Source organism: Pongo pygmaeus, chromosome 19 (genome assembly GCF_028885625.2).
Source record: "Pongo pygmaeus isolate AG05252 chromosome 19, NHGRI_mPonPyg2-v2.0_pri, whole genome shotgun sequence".
Classification (NCBI taxonomy): Eukaryota; Metazoa; Chordata; class Mammalia; order Primates; family Hominidae; genus Pongo; species Pongo pygmaeus.
Window position 1 is genome coordinate 91,400,440 of NC_072392.2, and position 18,512 is coordinate 91,418,951.

General features: G+C 48.1%; 3 protein-coding genes across 6 annotated transcripts in view; 1 reads left to right on the forward strand and 2 right to left on the reverse strand.

The window, feature by feature from the left end:
* The window catches only part of SLC39A11 (solute carrier family 39 member 11), a 569,718-nt gene extending 568,853 nt beyond the window's left edge, over window positions 1-865 (reverse strand). Inside the window, exon 1 of one of the 2 annotated variants that reach the window (XM_054459871.2) lies at window positions 584-865. The gene's annotated coding sequence lies outside the window, so the exon portion shown is untranslated. The remainder of the gene's footprint in view (window positions 1-583) is intronic. The other variant, XM_063655393.1, reaches the window with a different exon arrangement.
* Window positions 15-16,431, forward strand: COG1 (component of oligomeric golgi complex 1). Its single transcript, XM_054459853.2, has 14 exons — window positions 15-472; window positions 4,458-4,702; window positions 4,849-5,030; window positions 5,175-5,345; window positions 7,815-7,971; window positions 8,512-8,722; window positions 9,055-9,846; window positions 10,944-11,090; window positions 11,576-11,737; window positions 13,471-13,598; window positions 14,086-14,194; window positions 14,652-14,761; window positions 15,108-15,183; window positions 16,238-16,431. The coding sequence occupies exons 1-14, from the start codon at window positions 158-160 to the stop codon at window positions 16,373-16,375; spliced, it is 2,943 nt and encodes a 980-aa protein (XP_054315828.2). The 5' UTR covers window positions 15-157; the 3' UTR covers window positions 16,376-16,431.
* VCF1 (VCP nuclear cofactor family member 1) overlaps window positions 15,292-18,512 on the reverse strand; it is a 28,053-nt gene continuing 24,832 nt past the window's right edge. For all 3 annotated transcript variants that reach the window (XM_054459880.2, XM_054459881.2, XM_063655395.1), the window contains one exon: window positions 15,292-17,698. In XM_054459880.2, coding sequence (XP_054315855.1) covers window positions 17,453-17,698 — 246 coding nt within the window. In that variant the 3' untranslated portion in view covers window positions 15,292-17,452. The remainder of the gene's footprint in view (window positions 17,699-18,512) is intronic.

The following is an 18,512-nucleotide window of genomic DNA, read 5'->3' on the forward strand; positions in this document are numbered from 1 at the left end:
CCCCTCGCCCCCGCGCCCGCCCCTCGCCCCCGCGCCCGCCCTCGGGAAACAAACATGGCCCCCGGCGGGGCGGAAGGGCTTCCGCCCCCCACGAAGATGGCGGAGGGGGCGGGACTAAAAGGGCGTAGGTGGATCGTCGGCGGCTGACGAGTGCACCATGGCCACCGGGGCAACCTCACCCGCGCTGAAGCGGCTGGATCTGCGCGACCCTGCGGCTCTTTTCGAGACGCATGGAGCGGAGGAGATCCGCGGGCTGGAGCGCCAGGTTCGGGCCGAGATCGAGCACAAGAAGGAGGAGCTGCGGCAGATGGTGGGCGAACGGTACCGCGACCTGATCGAGGCGGCCGACACCATCGGCCAGATGCGCCGCTGTGCTGTGGGGCTAGTGGACGCCGTGAAGGCCACCGATCAGTACTGCGCCCGCCTCCGCCAAGCTGGCTCGGCCGCGCCCCGGCCACCGCGGGCCCAGCAGGTCAGTCCCCGTGCCCCCAACCTGCGGCCCCGCAGGCGGGTCCCGGAGCCCCTGGCCTTGCAGATCAACCCCGCCCCCCGCCGGTCAGTCCCAGACCCCGCGAGTCCTCACCTTCGTTAGCCAGGAGCCTCTCCGCCCCTCACCCTTTAGGCTCCCCTCAGGGGACAATGCCAGCCTTCCTTGCACAGATGCGGCTGCTGATCCGTTCTGGAAGTGCCGTTCAACAGGTTCTTCAAGCGCTTTCCCCCGACTTCCGGGCCTTGATTCCTACACCTCACTGGGCTCCTTTCACTTTTAGCGGAAAACGCCAGGGGTCTCTGTCTTGACAGTTCAACGCTCACCTATATAACATGTCCTGACATTTTCCTCAGATTTCTCTCCTATGTTGACACCTGCACTCCAAGTCATTTCTTCCTCATCCCAACCTTCCCCTTATCCCTCCCCAAGAATAACTTCCACAACCCCAAATAGCTGTTCTACCCTTTGGGAGTTGTTGAGGGTAGTACCAGCCGTCAAGCCCTTAACTTTATCTGTGTATGTGACAGGGTCTCCCAAAGTGCTGGGATTAGTCATGAGCCACCACAGCCGGCCAAGCCCTTACCTTTTAATAGCTGAACATTTTCATTTTCAGAACTAAGGCTTTTTTCATTCAGGTTATCCTTATCCCATGTTCTTCCCCCCAAACGCTATTGATTAGACACGATGAGGAAGGATGGGAGGTAAACAAACACATCCTCATATTGGAGCTGCAGCTTGCGTTCCTAAAGAATTTTTATTGGCCGGGCGCGGTGGCTCACGCCTGTAATCCCAGAACTTTGGGAGGCCGAGGCGGGTGGATCACGAGGTCAGGAGATTGAGACCATCCTGGCTAAACGGTGAAACCCCGTCTCTACTAAAAATACACAAAATTAGCCAGGAGTGGTGGCGGGCGACTGTAGTCCCAGCTACTTGGGAGGCTGAGGCAGGAGAATGGCGTGAACCCAGGAGGCGGAGCTTGCAGTGAGCCGAGATCGCGCCAGCCTGGGTGACAGAGCGAGAGCCTGTCTCAAAAAATAGAGACAGAGTCTCGCTCTGTGGCCCAGGCTGGAGTGCAGTGGCGCGATCTTGGCTCACTGCAACCTCCGCCTCCTGGGTTCACGCCATTCTCCTGCCTCAGCCTCCCAAGTAGCTGGGACTACAGACGCCCGCCACCATGCCCGACTAAGTTTTGTACTTTCAGTAGAGACCGGGTTTCACCATGTTGGCCCGGCTGGTCTCCAACACCTGACCTCATGTGATCCGCCTGCCTTGACCTCCCAAAGTGCTGGGATTACAGGCGCGAGAGCCACCGCGCCCAGCCCCTTAAAGAATATAGACCTAGCAATGAACGAAGTGAAAGGGCATGGAGGTTGAAAAAGGTAAACAGGGAGTTTTTAACAGCCTGGGAGAACTTACTGGGACATAAAAGAAGAAATTGAAAAGTACAGTCTAACTCCAGTTTGGAACTTTTTCATGCTATTTGAGCTTTTCAGAAATCCTGGTCAGTAGACTGGACTGACACAATAGAACTATAGGAAGTTGCAAATAACTTTGCAGATTTTTGAAATGAGTGACCTCATCCCTCCCAAAGCTAATATTTAGTACACGTGTCCCCTTAGGTGGCCAGCCTTTGCTGTAACTGAGTCATGCTTCAGGGTTTATGAAAACGCTAACTTGAATTATGCATGGTTTTAGAAATGTATTGATTTTCATAGTTGTTATATCTGGCTTATCCTCGGTCTACCCCACAAAAATTTGAGTGTCTTCTTCGTTCACATTACAAAGAAACAGAAGTCCCCCAATTCCTGCTCTGAAGGAGCTTACAATCTGGTCAAGGAAATAAATCCATGGAAACTTGACAAGAAAAAAATGTAAAAAATTTTAGAATAACAGGTCAGGCACTGTGGCTCATGCCAGCACTTTGGGAGGCCAAGGGAGGTGGATCGCTTGATCACAGGAGTTTGAAACCAGCCTGGGCAACATGGTGAAAACCCATCTCTACAAAAAATACCAAAAAATGAGCGGGCATGGTGGCACATGCCTGTGGTCCCAGCTACTTGGGAGGCTGAAGTGGGAAGATCTCTTGAGCCCAAGAGGTCAAGGCTGCGGTGAGCCATGATCGCACCACTGCAGCACCCCAGCCTGGGCAACAAAGTGAGATGCTGTCTCAAAAAAAAAAAAAAAAAAAAAAAAAAGGCTGGGCGCGGTGGCTCAGGCCTGTAATCCCAGCACTTTGGGAGGCTAAGGTGGTGGATCACTTGAGGTCAGGAGTTTGAGACCAGCCTGGCCAACATGGTGAAACCCTGTCTCTACTAAAAATACAAAAATTAGCCAGGTGTGGTGACACGCACCTGTAATCCCAGCTACTCAGGAGACTGAGGCAGGAGAATCACTGGAACCCGGGATGTTTGATTCCCAAAATAATTGTGTATATTTACCCTAGGAGTTCTGAGGGAAGTCAGTTTAGGCTTAGGTCGTTCTTAGTAAGGAGGGACCTTAAGGGCATGATGAGATTTGGAATTTAGGTGTCTTAGTCCATTTGTGCTGCTATAACAAAATACCTGAGATTGGGCAATTTATAATACAAGTGTATTTTTCACAGTTCTGGGTCTGGGAAGTCCAAGATTAAGGCACTGGCCTTTGATGTCTGGTGAGGGCCTTCTTGCTGTATCCTCACGTGGGGGAAGGTAGAAGAACCTAAAAGTTGCCTCCAGCCCTTTTATGAGGCACTAATCCATTTGCTGTGGTTTGGATTTGTGTCTTGCCCACGTCTCATGTTGAATTATAATTCCCAGTGTTGGAGGTGGGGCCTAGGGGGAGGTGACTAGATCATGGGGAGGGATTTCCCTCTTTGGTCCTGTTCTCATGATAGAGTTCTCATGAGATCTGGTTGCTTGAAAGTGTATGGCATGTCCCCCCACCTTCTTCCTGCTTTGGCCATGTAAGACATGCCTGCTTTCCCTTCTGCCATGATCATAAGTTTCCCTGAGGCCTCCCTAGCCATGCTTCCCGTACAGCCTGTGGAACCGAGGGCCAATTAAACTCCTTTTCTTTATAAATTACCCAGTCTTGGGTCCGTCTGTCCTTTCTTCCTTCCTTTTTTTTTTTTGACAGAGTCTCGCTGTGTTGCCCATGCTGGGGTGCAGTTGCACGTTCTCGGCTCAACTGCAGCCTCTGCCTCCCAGGTTCAAGCAATTCTCCTGCCTCAGCTTCCCGAGTAGCTGGGATTACAGGCGTGCACCACTACGCCCGGCTAATTTTTTTATTTTTAGTGAAGACAAGGTTTCACCATGTTGGCCAGGCTGGTCTCGAACTCCTAACCTCAAGTTATCTGCCCACCTCGGCCTCCCAAAGTGCTGGGATTACAGGTGTGAGCCACCGCGCCCTGCCTTGAGTATTTCTTTATAGCAGTGTGAGAATGGACTAATATGCTGTTCATGAGGGAGATGTTTGAGGGAGAGAAAATCCTGAAGTAAGGATAGACTCAGATGAGTAGAGGCCTAAAGACTGAACCAGATGGTGGCTTGGTGCAGTCAGTACCTTCCTTGGTGAAAAGGAACAGTCAGCAAAGAAGTCCATGGTGCCCCCCAAAAAAACAGAAGAAAAAGTAGGAAGGCTGAACATCAGAAAAGGATGGAGAAAACTCACATGAGTAGTAGTCCACAGGCCTTCATGCCATCGAAGCATCAAGAGGATCACTGATAACCAGATGGTGAGATGAAAGTTTGCCTCTCCGTGGGGCTGAGCAAAAATGCACGCATGTGTAGGAAAAACCATGGGATCTTACAACACTCCTGACTCCGGCAACTCTTCTACACTGGGCTTTGATGACTTGCTGAGTTGCACTGAACCCAGCTTAATAGAAGTTTTGTATCCTTAAATACCCCCAGATTTCTTCTCAAGCCTACAGAACACTGAGATTGCTTTTGTTCGTTCTTCTGGTTTAGTTCTGTGCCTTCCCCTGCAGCCACAGCAGCCATCCCAGGAGAAGTTCTACAGCATGGCTGCCCAGATCAAGCTGCTCTTAGAAATTCCAGAGAAGATCTGGAGCTCGATGGAAGCCTCTCAGTGTCTCCACGCCACACAGCTCTACCTGCTCTGCTGCCACCTCCACAGCCTGCTCCAGCTGGATTCTTCTAGTTCCCGATACAGTCCCGTCCTCTCCCGGTTTCCTATACTCGTCCGGCAGGTGGCAGCCGCCAGCCACTTCCGGTAAGTGGATCCAGCATAAAGAGCTGCTCTGGTGGTGGCCAAGCTTCTCACTACAGGTTTATGGCGTGTCTTCTTTCATGATGTACCAAAGCTCTTTACCCAAGATGTGAAAAATACTCTGGTGACCTTTGTCATCATTTTTCTAGGTCAACTATTCTGCATGAAAGCAAGATGTTGCTCAAATGCCAAGCCGTGTCTGACCAAGCTGTGGCCGAGGCCCTGTGCTCTATAATGCTCTTAGAAGAGAGTTCTCCTCGCCAAGCCCTCACAGACTTCCTGCTGGCCAGAAAGGCAACTATTCAGAAACTTCTCAACCAGCCACACCATGGTGGGTGTGGCTTCTGGCCAACATTTGGTCCTTAAACATGGGATGGAGAAGGGTGAGCTGCGGGAGACTGAAGCCTCCAGAGCATCCTCTGTCTTTCACTTTGGGAAAGGTAATTGTTTCAAAGAGGATGGTTTCTTCTTTTAGGTGCTGGTATCAAGGCTCAGATCTGCTCATTAGTGGAGTTGCTGGCCACCACTCTGAAGCAAGCTCATGCCCTTTTCTACACTTTGCCAGAAGGACTGCTGCCAGATCCAGCCCTGCCATGTGGCTTGCTCTTCTCTACTCTGGAGACTATCACAGGCCAGCATCCTGCCGGTGAGCTCTTAGCCAAGCTTTTTAAATTCTGGTTCACTCAGCCGATAATTTGCTCAGTATCTACCGTGTGCCAGCCACGGTGCTAGGCTCTGGGGATGGAGCAGTGAACGGGACAAACAGAGGCCCTTCCTTCATCGAGGCCACAGTTGAGTGGTAGAAGCAGGTGTCAGACTCACAAATATGCGAATATCCATTTCGTGTCAATACTGGTCGTCGCTAGAAAGGCTCAGTACAAGTTGCCTTGGGAACACTGAACGGAAGTAACTCACCAAGGTCAGAGAAGGCTTCCCTGGAGAAGCCTTTAACCTGAAAGCTGAAGGTTGAGTGGGAGTCACTTAGATGAAGAAGGCAAGGAACAGGCTTTCAGGCAAAGGGAAGAGGATGTGCAAAGATCCTGAGGCAAGGAGAAACTGTAAGACAGCCAGTGAGGCATTGGGTGAGGGGGAGAGCTGCTTGAGCAGAGACTGGAGGTGGGGCCGGGGGCCAGATAATGCTCAACCTTGTGAGCGAGGCTAGGGAATTTAGACTTTATCCAAAGAACAGTGGAAGCCTCCTGGGACCTTCCAGGCTTGGTGTGGACCCTCTGTTATATGTGCCCGTGCATCCTATACTTTTATTTGGTAGCATTTATCGCAACTGAAATGAAATAAATGCATTTGGCTTTTAGGTGGCAATAGATCCCCTTGGGGCTAGAATGGATGCTGAGAGCTCACTTAGGAGGCTGTTGCCACGATCCAAGTATCAGCCACTGGGAGCTTGGGTTACGAAGGAACAATAGAGATGAAGCTAATTGCAATGCTCAGACGTCTGTTTAGGAGGAGAGGATTTGGTGACAGATTGGCTGTAAGGATGTGAGAAGGGAGGTGACCAAGTTAAGTAGAAATGGAGCTGGTTTGAAGTGGCTGATGATGGGTTCACTTTGAGATGGCCCAGTGCTGTGGCTCACATCTATAATCCCAGCACTTTGGAAGCTGAGGCAGTCCACGAGTTTGAGATCAGCCTGGGCAGCATAGTGAGACTCCATCTCTACAAAAGATAAACATTTGCTGTGTGTGGTGGCATGCCCCTGAGGTCCCTGCTATTTGGGAGGCTGAGGCAGAAGGATCATTTGAGCCAGGGAGGTTGAGGCTGAAGTGAGCAGTGACTGTGCCACTGCATTCCTGCCTGGGTGACAGAGCAAGAACCTGTCTTAAAAAAAAGGAAAGAGAGAAAACGTTGCATTGGCGATGCCTGAGGCCTTGGAATGGGACTGTGAAGCGGGCAGGTGCCTGAGGGCCCAGAACAGATCGCTGGGAGGTCTGGTTGGAGACACACTGTTGTGCATCGCATGTGGCTGTTATTTCAAGCTGTGGGAATGGATGACATCATCAGTAAGGAGATGACAGAGGACTCTGCCTTATGGAACTCCAGAAATCCAAGGTCAAATGGAGGTGTCAGCAAAATTGACAAAGGAGATACAGCCAAAGGTAGAAAGGAAACAGAAGAGTGCGGTGGTGGCCACGTGGCTGTTTCCAGAGACAGGTGCTTAATGTCGCCTCATCTCGGCTCACTTTATCTTTCAACTCCACCTCCTTATGCTTCACTTTCCCTCTAGGTGCTTACGTTTAGTACCTCATCCCACTCAGGAAGGGTGGGTACTGGCTGACTTGTCATGGCTTTAGAAAGCAGTACAAGGGGCCTTGGGAGGGCCCTGGGTTTCAAACTCCAGAGGGTGCCTTATGCTCAGAACACTGTGAATGGGGCCTCCCAGAGTTGCACAGTGCAGGCCTGTCCCCTTCTTGACAGGTCACCTTTGAAAAGCTATGAACGACTCAGTTAATCAGGATAAGCAGTCATCGATTCTTTCCTTCCATCTTCAAGGGAGGTAGGAGGATTGAGAGGAAAGGGAAGCCATTACCTTTTACTGTTTTGACAACTTAAGTTCTACTTTGAAAACCCCCAGGACTGCACAGCAGTCATTTCTTCTTTCTACTCTTTTGATCCCCGTTTTTGTTTCCTCCTGATCTTTGCCATTCTTCTCAACCAACAGAATGACCAGAGTTGTGGGGCGGCTGCCGCACTCCCTGATGGGACCTCACACATGTCCTGTACTTTCTCTTTCCTTGTATTTCAGAAGTCCAGTTTGACCTTCCAAAGGAAAACTTGATAAGTTTTGGAAATTCCTTCTAAGTCCATCTTTTATTTATTTATTTTTTTGGAGACAGGGTCTCACCTTGTTGCCCAGGCTGGAGTGTAGTGGCATGATCATGGGTCACTGCAGCCTCGACCTCCTGGGCTCAAGTGATCCTCCTACCTCAGCCTCCCAAGTAGCTGCAACTACAGGTGTGCACCATGACGCCTGACCAATTGTTTCTTTTTTGTAGAGGTGAGGTTTCACTGTGTTGCCCAAGCTGGCCCGGCCTAACTCCCTGTTTTAATATGCACTTCAAAGGATGGCCTAGATGGCTTCTCACTTGGCCTTCTCTTTAGGAAAGGGCACTGGTGTCCTGCAGGAAGAGATGAAACTCTGCAGCTGGTTTAAACACCTGCCAGCATCCATCGTCGAGTTCCAGCCAACACTCCGAACCCTTGCACATCCCATCAGCCAGGAATACCTGAAAGACACGCTGCAGAAATGGATCCACATGTAAGTAGCCAGAAAGAGCTTCCCTGCAGCTGGCAGGAACCACCCATGCAGCCTTGTACAGGGCATTACAAGGGTCAGCGAGGCATGTGCAGAAAGCCTGTCCTAGATGGCGTGCTGCCCATCAGCCACTCACTCTGTGACCCATTGCCACCTTTGAGGTCATTCAGCACCCGCTGTGGGAGAACCAAGAAGGAATTTGTCTTTCAAAAGGTTACGTGGGAGTTTTAAATTCTCTTTATGTGAGAGTTCTGCAACTCCTGTTTTTACTTAATGCATTGTTTTTTTAAGCCATTCCACAGGGTCCAGACTTGCGTATATCCTCGGGGAAGCAAGGGTAGGCCTGGTGCGGGCAACAGACTGTATGCCCCAACCCAGCCAAAATGCTCTGTGTTGCTACAGATCTATCAACACTGAGACACATAGATATTTATCTACTGGAACTCAGATAAGAGATTGTCAAATGGGATTCTGATGTTTTTCTTAATAAAGATGTGAACACCATGCCTCTGATGGAGCCCAAAGAACATGATTCTGTTGCAGGTGTAATGAAGACATTAAAAATGGGATCACCAACCTGCTCATGTACGTGAAGAGCATGAAGGGTCTCGCGGGAATCCGGGACGCCATGTGGGAGTTACTTACCAATGAGTCCACCAATCACAGCTGGGATGTGCTATGTCGGCGGCTTCTGGAGAAGCCGCTCTTGTTCTGGGAAGATATGATGCAGCAACTGTTCCTTGACCGATTACAGGTGAGCTGGACGGTCACATGGTCTACCTGTTTTATGGCCAATCCTAGTGGTATTTTGACTGTCTTGGGAGACTTCTGTCACTTCCCAAGTATATTCTTTTCCTGCTTAGTAACAGATCCAGAGTCTAGAGCTGAAAATACACCAGGCCTCTGTCACTTGGTCGGGAATGGGCCCATGTTCCTCAATAATGGCTTTATTCTCTGCCAACACCATGCCATCTTTCTGAAGATGGTGAACCTTCTGAATGCTAGGATAAATTACCATTTGGTACTCTTGTTTTGAAATGTCCTTAAAGGAACTGTGATTAGAACTCTTCTCTCATTCTCTTTTAGACTCTGACAAAAGAAGGCTTTGACTCCATCTCCAGTAGCTCCAAGGAGCTCCTGGTTTCAGCTTTGCAGGAACTCGAAAGCAGCACCAGCAACTCCCCTTCAAATAAGCACATCCACTTTGAGTACAACATGTCGCTCTTCCTCTGGTCTGAGAGTCCTAATGACCTGCCTTCCGATGCGGCCTGGGTCAACGTGGCAAACCGGGGTCAGTTTGCCAGTAGCGGCCTCTCCATGAAAGCACAAGCCATCAGCCCTTGTGTACAGAACTTCTGTTCTGCCCTGGATTCTAAGCTGAAGGTTAAACTAGATGACCTCCTGGCTTACCTCCCCTCTGATGACTCGTCACTGCCCAAGGACGTTTCTCCCACACAGGCCAAGAGTTCTGCCTTTGACAGATACGCAGATGCGGGGACCGTGCAGGAGATGCTGCGGACTCAGTCCGTGGCATCCATCAAGCACATCGTGGACTGCATCCGGGCAGAGCTACAGAGCATTGAAGAAGGTGTGCAAGGGCAACAGGATGCCCTCAACAGTGCCAAGCTGCACTCAGTTCTTTTCATGGCCAGACTCTGCCAGTCCCTGGGAGAGCTGTGCCCCCATCTGAAGCAGTGTATCCTGGGAAAATCAGAGAGCTCAGAGAAACCAGCAAGGGAGTTTAGGGCTCTGAGAAAACAGGGAAAGGTGAAAACTCAGGAAATCATTCCTACACAGGCCAAGTGGCAAGAGGTTAAAGAAGTACTCCTCCAGCAGAGCGTGATGGGCTACCGGGTCTGGAGCAGTGCAGTTGTGAAAGTGAGTGATGTAACTTCTTACCCCTGTCTTGTCTCACTTCTGTCGTATTCCAGTCTTGCCAACCTCAATCAGTTCCTTCAGTAGTAAAGGCAAAACAATTCTGATTTCATACAGTTAACTTTATCTCTGCCAGAAAGTTCAGTAAAAACTTTTTTGGCCGGGCGCGATGGCTCATGCCTGTAATCCCAGCACTTTGGGAGGCCGAGACGGGCGGATCGCGAGGTCAGGAGATCGAGACCATCCTGGCTAATACGGTGAAACCCCGTCTCTACTAAAAAAATACAAAACATTAGCCGGGCATGGTAGTGGGTGCCTGTAGTCCCAGCTACTCGGGAGGCTGAGGCAGGAGAATGGCGTGAACGCAGGAGGCGGAGCTTGCAGTGAGCCGAGATCACACCACTGCACTCTAGCCTGGGCAACAGAGCGAGACTCCGTCTCAAAAAAAATTTTTCATTCATTTTTAGCTTAGATTCTGTAGACAGAAAAGCTGCATTTTTTCTTTGCATCAGATGAGAATGAAAGACCTTCTGCCTGCATTTCCTCTCTTTAACCTAAATATCATATTCCCAGTAGTCTCCACTTGTACCTTAAGAGGTAGTATTTGGGCCAGGCATGGCGGCTTATGCCTGTAATCCTAGCACTTTGGGAGGCTGAGATGGGTGGATTGTGTGAACCCAGGAATTCAAGACCAGCCTGGGCAACATGATGAAACCCCCTATATACAAAAAATACAGAAATTATTCGGATGTGGTGGTGCACGCCTGTAGTCCCAGTTACTTGAGAAGCTGAGGCAGGAGCATTGCCTGAGCCTAGGAGGTCGAGGCTGCAGTGAGCTGTGATTGCGCCACTGCAATCAGCCTGGGAGAAGACCAAGACCCTGTCTCAAAAAAAAGAAGTGGTATTTGACATTTATAGGGTAGTTAGTAACAAAATTCCCATGGCTGATACCATTGATAATTAGCCAAAAGAGGACTGATACCATCACTGTACCTACAACTTCAGCAGCTTGAGCTGTTCTCAGGATTACACAGATTGTTTTAAAGAAACTCTACAGAGGATCTGAGTGGCTTGTGTGGATATTTGCCTTTTATTACCAGGTTTTGATTCATGGATTCACCCAGTCATTACTTCTAGATGCTGCTGGCTCAGTTCTGGCCACAGCCACCAGCTGGGATGAGCTAGAAATTCAGGAGGAGGCAGAGTCTGGCAGCAGTGTCACATCCAAGATCCGACTGCCTGCACAGGTGAGCAGGGACCATGGGCTGAAAAAGGGAATAAACTGCTCCGTGGAAAAGAAGAAAGATTTTAGAAAATCATTCAACATACAACTTCTGAGGAATAGCTGAAAGTAACATCTGTAACTTTCTACTGTGGGGGCATAGTAGATGTAGGGCTAAGTAAATGGCAGACTGCTCAAGAAGCCAGTTAGCCATTCTTTCCTTTTGTAGCGTAGGCTCTGTGCTAATTAGGGAACCACTTACTTGCCGTGAAATCAGCAGCATAAAACACAGGCACCTCTTCTAGATCAGCCTCAGACTGTGGAGGCAGTAACAGCAAATTGCACTTAACCAGGGGCCTTGTGTCTGCTGAACAGTCTGCCTGTAAGAAGCGTTGCTGAGAGGGGTCAAAGTCCTGGCACATAGGCCTTGTAAGATTAAGTGGATTCACTTTCACTGTGTGTCATTTAATTGGTACAGGTTGGCAATGTGACATTTCTTTGTTCTTTTAGCCATCCTGGTATGTACAGTCCTTCCTGTTTAGTTTATGCCAGGAAATTAATCGGGTTGGAGGCCATGCCTTGCCAAAGGTGACATTACAAGAGATGCTGAAAAGCTGTATGGTTCAAGTAGTAGCTGCCTATGAGAAACTTTTTGAAGAAAAACAGATTAAGGTAGGTGTCTGAATGTTTGCCCATTAAAAACACAAATTAAACAAAAGAAAACCTTAGCATTGTCTTGGGTTCGAGCAGTTCACATCAAAGACTCAAACTGTTAAGGATCACCCAGCCCAGGCATCGGGTCCCATAAAAATGCTCTATCTTAGGAGTAGCACCCAGCGCTGTGAGTTTACTTACACTCATTCCAAAGGGTCGAGCAGATCTTCGCTAAGAAGGCAGCTCAGCACAGATGAAAACACCAAGACCCAGAACTTTGGGAGGCTGAGGTGGGAGGATGGCTTCAGCTTGGGAGTTGGCGGCTGTAGTGAGCAGCTATCATCTCACCACTGCACTCCAGTCTGGGCGACAAAGCAAGACCCTGTCTCTTAAAAAGACAAAAAAAAATCAAAAAACAATGAAAAGGATCAGAGCTTCAAAATAAAAGGCCTGGCTCCCAACCTCAGTGCTGCCACTTGTTCACCGGGGGCTCCAGGCAAATCATTAACCTCTGTTTCCTTAGGACCAAATGTGATCCTGTAGATAAACCGCTCAGTGGTTTCCTCACTTGTAAAAGGCAGACAGTCCCCGGCCCCAGTCACAGCACACCCACCTCAGGGGTGACTGTGGGGAGTTAGAGAACGGTTGCCTGCCACACAGTGTGACACACAGAGGTGCTTACTTACAGGGAGTTCTTGTCTCCCAACCCTTCACACCGCTTTCACTGTCTAGGAAGTGTTCTGCCCTTGGTGTATAATCCCATTTCACTAGTAACTTTTTTTTTTTTTTTTTTTGAGACAGAGTCTCACTCTGTCACCCAGGCTGGAGTGCAGTGGCACCATCTCGGCTCACTGCAACCTCAACCTCCCAGGCTCAGGAGATTCTCCCACCTCAGCCTCCCAAATAGTTGGGACCACAAGGCATGCGCCAGCATACCTAATTTTTGTTATTTTTTGTAGAGACAGGTTTTGTGATTTTGCCCAGGGTGGTCTCAAACTCCTGGGTTCAAGCAAATCGCTTGTTTCGGCCTCCCAAAGTGCTGGGACTACGGGCAGGAGCCATCGCGCCTGGCCAGTAACATTTTTTAAGAAGGAACATGGTCAGGTGCGATGGCTGACACCTGTAATCCCAGTACTTTGGGAGGCCAAGGCAGGCGGATCACTTGAGGCCAGGAGTTTGAGACCAGCCTGACCAACATGGTGAAACCCATCTCTACTAAAAATACAAAAATTAGCCGGGTGTGGTGGCATACATCTGTAGTCCCAGCTACTCAGGAGGGTGAGGCAGGAGAATCGCTTGAACCTGGGAGGTGGAGGTTGCAGTGAGCCCAGATTGTGTCACTGCACTCCAGCCTGGGCAACAAGGCGAGACTCTATCTCAAAAAAAAAAAACCCAAGGAGGAACAAATCCTGATTTTGGAAAGAATTCAGTAAGTCTTCTCTAATGAGCTTCCTCAAAACACTTCTCCTTCAGGCAAGGAGCCCTTTTTTCCCCTTTAGAACAACCATTTACAGCATCTGAGGCCTTTTTTAAGGGCCAGTTCTCTTCCCTGCTGTTAGGTTTTTAGTTTTAAGATCAAGTTTCCAACATAATTTGTTTTGTTGTTGTGAGATTAAACTGGCCATATGAGTATTAAAACCATCTGCTTCTGAAATAGCAAGCTGAAACTCAACCAAAACATGAAGCTGTTTATTACGCTCGCATACCAAGTCCTCTCTCTTCATGGGTGGGGACGGGGAATTCATTTGCAGAAAGAAGGTGCATTTCCAGTCACCCAGAACCGGGCGCTGCAGCTGCTTTATGATCTGCGTTACCTCAACATTGTTCTGACAGCCAAGGCTGACGAGGTGAAGAGTGGCCGGAGCAAGCCAGACTCCAGGTGTCGTATCCTCTAGGGAGCTATGTCAAGGCGGTCTCTTCCAAAAGCAAATAGTCCCTTTGCTGGGAAGCCACCAGAGTCAGCCTGTTATGCTGCACATTCATTGTGTTTGTTTTGAACAGTAAGTGCTCATGTTACCAGCAAGTTAAACAATGGCCGCCTGCTAGATAAATGCCATGCTCAAGTGAAATAGGTGGACTCTCATTCCTCTCTCTTCTGAGTCAGCCTAGCAGCTGCTGAGTATCATTTGAGCCCTTAGTGCCCTCCTTCTAGACAGAACAGGGGGAAAGGGTGGACTTCACTTAGACATCATGTCAGGTTGGAACTCTTGAGGGTGACTTAAGCACTATCATCAGTGACAAATGTACTAAGCCGGCAACTAAGTAGAATAAAACCCAACTCCACGATTTCTACAGCAGTAGGATATCATAAGATTGTTTTTGATCCTAAAAAGTGTGGACAGTAATGATCCTAATCCTTTTCTCAGAATTGAGAAAGTGACTGACCACCTGGAAGCCCTCATTGATCCGTTTGACCTGGACGTTTTCACGCCACACCTCAACAGCAACCTTCATCGCCTGGTGCAGCGAACTTCTGTGAGTCAAATCAAAAACATGCTCAGTGCGAACCAAGTGCCACGGGCTCAAATTACAAAATTAACCTGCTCGAGCATGTAATACTCCAGGATGCAGCATAGGGAGGGGGATAAGACACAAATAGCCGAGTGTAGTTACAAGGACTGAAAGAGGGTTAGATAAAATCTCACACACTGAGGCAACCAAGATTTGGCCCCTTAAGTTGTAAATAAGGATTACAGTTTTATCCAGGCCTCAGAAAGAGGAATAAAAACTCCCTGCCTCTCAGAGTCTGACCTGTGGGCAGTGATAAAAAGTAATCGTGAAGCATTAACGCACTCAGAACATTCCCCAAAATGACGGTTAGAAATACGATAGCGATGGGTGACTAACCTTTTTTTTTTTTTTTTTTTTGCCTTTCTTTTACCTGTACAATGAAACCTCTGCATTTTATTGAGCTCCACCTCTTCTCTGCCAGGTTCTGTTTGGATTGGTGACTGGTACAGAGAATCAGCTCGCCCCCCGGAGCAGTACGTTCAACTCCCAAGAACCCCATAACATCCTGCCACTGGCATCCAGTCAGATCAGGTAAAGGCTGCCAAGAGGCTTCTGCCAGGCACTTTGCGAGGCCGAGGCAGGCGGATCACGAGGTCAGGAGATCGAGACCATCCTGGCTAACACGGTGAAACCCTGTCTCTACTAAAAAAATACAAAAAATTCCTATAGTCCCAGCTACTCAGGAGGCTGAGGCAGGAGAATGGCATGAACCCGGGAGGCAGAGCTTGCAGTGAGCCGAGACTGCGCCACTGCACTCCAGCCTGGGCGACAGAACGAGACTCCGTCTCAAAAAAAAAAAAAAAAAAAAAAAAAAGGCTTCTGCTGGGCCCCAGAGCTGCCTGTTTGTGCTACTAAATTCTTTCCTCTTGTTTTGGAGGTTTGGACTTCTCCCACTCAGCATGACAAGCACTCGAAAGGCTAAATCAACCAGAAACATCGAAACAAAAGCTCAGGTTGGTGCCAAGAGCAAGAGGCTCATCCGTGGATGGGTCCCCACCTCCCACCGAGCCACCCATGATCAGCTCCCTTTTAAATAACTGATAAAGAACTGAATGACAAAATGCACTAATGCTGCTTTTAATGGCGGCGCAATAGAGAAGTACAAGGTTTTACTAGATTGAGCTACTAGAAGGTGTAAAAGATGCCCGCTGACACTACCAAGTAGCCTCTTAATAGAAATGTAGAAAATATACAGGACAGGGTGGAGATGATCTCTTGAATTTAGTAGGGTGAAAGAGTTAACTGCCAACCCGGCACTATCATTGTACTCGTTTGGAAAAAATCTGTTTTGTTCTGGTGATGGTGGTTTTATCTTCCCTTTTAGTTGGGTGGGAAATAACAGAAGACTTGTTTCCCCAAAAGTTTGACATTTTCTTGTTAATACACGTTTCGTTTCAGTACGATGCCAACTGTTAAGCCTGCAGGAATCCTCCTGGGTATTTCTGAATTGTGCTGTGTGCACGTGTGTTTGAAAGCTCAAACAGCTTGTCTTCTTACAGCATCGAGTTGTTTGCTTTATTGTTAGACACAATATTAGCAGTGTATCCTTTCCGTATTCCCTACCATCGAACCCATTAAGATCTAAAATCCTTGTCAAGTATCTGGCTTTAAAAGTTGGGAGATGGTAGTTTAAAAAAAAAAGCTCTTGCAAAAACCATCCAGTCGCTAAGCATGGGCTATGTTGCAGCCTCTTCCAGAACAGTTTCCACTGCAGTGATCTTTCAGTTCTGCCCACGTTAGGTTAGCAGGCTGTGGAGAGAGGTGCCTGTGTCTACCCTTTTCCCAAGATAGTCCTCATTTCCAAATTCTAGTTTTGTCACAAAGGCTCATGCTGTTCCGTGTCCTCTTCAAATCTGGACCGACAGCAAAGTCCTCTGACTAGAGCCATCGTGCTTCTCAGCTCCGCTTGTGTGTGCCGTGTGGACTCCGAGTGGCGTCGCACGGAGGGCGAGTGGGCAGGAGGGCTCAGGTCAACTCTAAGGCACTTTTCTCTACATCCAATGGCAGGTTGTCCCCCCGGCACGCTCCACAGCTGGTGACCCGACAGTTCCTGGCTCCTTGTTCAGACAGCTCATCAGTGAAGAAGACAACACGTCTGCACCTTCATTATTCAAACTTGGCTGGCTCTCTAGTATGACCAAGTAACATGGCGACACATCTGTCCCTCCCTAAATAAATACTACCACATTATTTCTTCTAAAGGTGCCTCTGCTCATCTGATTCTCAGCCACACCAATCTTTCCAGTTTCACTGATGGAATGTGGCCCCCTAGTTACTGTTGGGGGTTACTTTAAGCATCAAATTAATCCTTGTCCCAAAATTTCACAATATTTGTTGCTTTAGACATCAGTTCGGGTAGCTTACATTTTATTAGCGTTCAACAACACCTTAATTGTTGACACTACAAGGTGGAATTGTCAATGAGATCATGTAAGCTGCTGACTGACCAAGTTTGTAGGACAAAAAGTCATTACATATTACTTCACTTGCAGAACTGTGCCGTGTTTCCTACTAAAGTCTGAGGTGCAGACTCTGGAGGAATAGTGACACAGAAGTTATCTGGGTATACAAGAATCTAAAAGACATTCTCCCTGGAAGTACAAATATATAACAAAGAGTAGAGACTATGATTAGGGAGGGTGCTTCACTGACAGTCTGAATTGGATCTGATTGTTCTCCTGTTCCACAGGAGAGAGTACTTTCAATACAACATCTACATACTGAGAGGTAGTATGGCAGTTAATTTCAGTGCAAGACTGAATCAAGCTTCCTATATTTTGGAAAAAAACTTATGTTTTTTCATGGAAACTAGATACTCTTTACTAGTTTATTGAATAAAAAAAATTGAAGATCCCGCATTTTTAAAAGGCCCTTTACATAAAGTAGAGTTTCTAGTTGACAGATTTGGAAATCAGTCTGAATGGGACATACTATGGATTCAACACACAGAATGAGTTTTCCTCAAACCTCTACCTTGACATAGATTTGATACCCTCCCTCAAAAGAATCCTATAAAAAATTGCTTCAAAGCCCCTTTGAAATTGCAATAGTGCAGCAAAACCACAAGTAAACAACTGCCTGTTAACCTGTTATTTCAAATATAGACTGAAAAGCCAACAGGCATTTTTCGTGTGCAATTTTTCTTTTAAAACAAGTTGTAAGTTGAAATATCAAATCTGCACAGCGCTGTCCCTTCACAGAAGGCAAGAAACTGCCGGCACATCATGTCAGAGGCCGCCCTCGGTGCTGTAGGCTGTGGAAGTGGGCCTCCCTCAGGGTCTGGTTGATGTGGAAGTAGAGGCCTTGGCACAGCGCGGACTGCTCGGGCACAGGCTGAGGCGTGTTAGGGCTGGATCCGGCCATGGTCTGGCTCAAGCTGCCTTCCGGCCCGCTGGCCCTGTCCGGGCTGTTGATGCTGCTGCTGCTGCTGCTGCTGCTGCTGCTCCCACCACTGTCACTGCCTGAAGACTGGAAGGAAAGACAGAAACAGGGTCACAATCAGGCTGTTTTGTTTAAGAGCTTTACTGTGGTTTCATGTACAGCGCTCTATTAAGAGTACCTTTCCAGTTCAGCTTGAGGATGAAGACATATACTGGGCTTTGGAATTGATAAAGTACGCTCTCCTAAAACGTTTCATCCTCTCCTCACAGCCACCCTGTCAGGCTGAGCAGGATTTACTGTCCCTAATACACAGCTCTAGGAGGATGGGTTCAGGTTCAAGCACGGGCTGCCTAACTCCAAGTCCTTTCAACTATATCCTAATTCTTTTACACGTATTCTCTACCTGCTTTTCCCATTCATTTCAATAATTTCCAACCAAAGAAGGCAGTTCTCAGCCTCCAAGGAAATGTATGAGTCATTGGGACAGGGTATAAAAAAGGTGACAAATAAGATGGCTTCTGGGTATAAGTGAAGATAAAAACTAAAAGCCTATGCCAATTTTGTTATCATCATAGACACAAAACGGTATTCTGTAACTGCAGGACACAGACCCTGAAAGGACTTTAATAGACTTCTGGTCAAGTTATCTTATGTGCATTATTGCAGTTCATATGTACATGTGTGTACATAAGCGTGCCTAACTTTTTCTTTAATGTAACTAACATGACTTGGTGTTTTACTCATCTTGGAGAGGCTACTCGGAGATCCCTGATAAGAGTCACTTTCATTCTGCAGTTCATGTTTTTTAAAAAAAAAAAGTCACTTTCAGAAATTCCCACCTTCCACCACTAGGACTCTCAAAGGGGAGGGTGACACGAAGGACCCATTTCAGAATTATGGT

Bases quoted from the DNA above. Each gene is read 5' to 3' on its own strand.
- COG1 (XM_054459853.2), top strand. From the start codon at position 158: ATGGCCACCGGGGCAACCTCACCCGCGCTGAAGCGGCTGGATCTGCGC. The intron at 4,703-4,848 runs GTAAGTGGATCC...TCATTTTTCTAG, and splicing joins GCAGCCGCCAGCCACTTCCG to GTCAACTATTCTGCATGAAA. The intron at 11,738-13,470 runs GTAGGTGTCTGA...ATTCATTTGCAG, and splicing joins TTGAAGAAAAACAGATTAAG to AAAGAAGGTGCATTTCCAGT.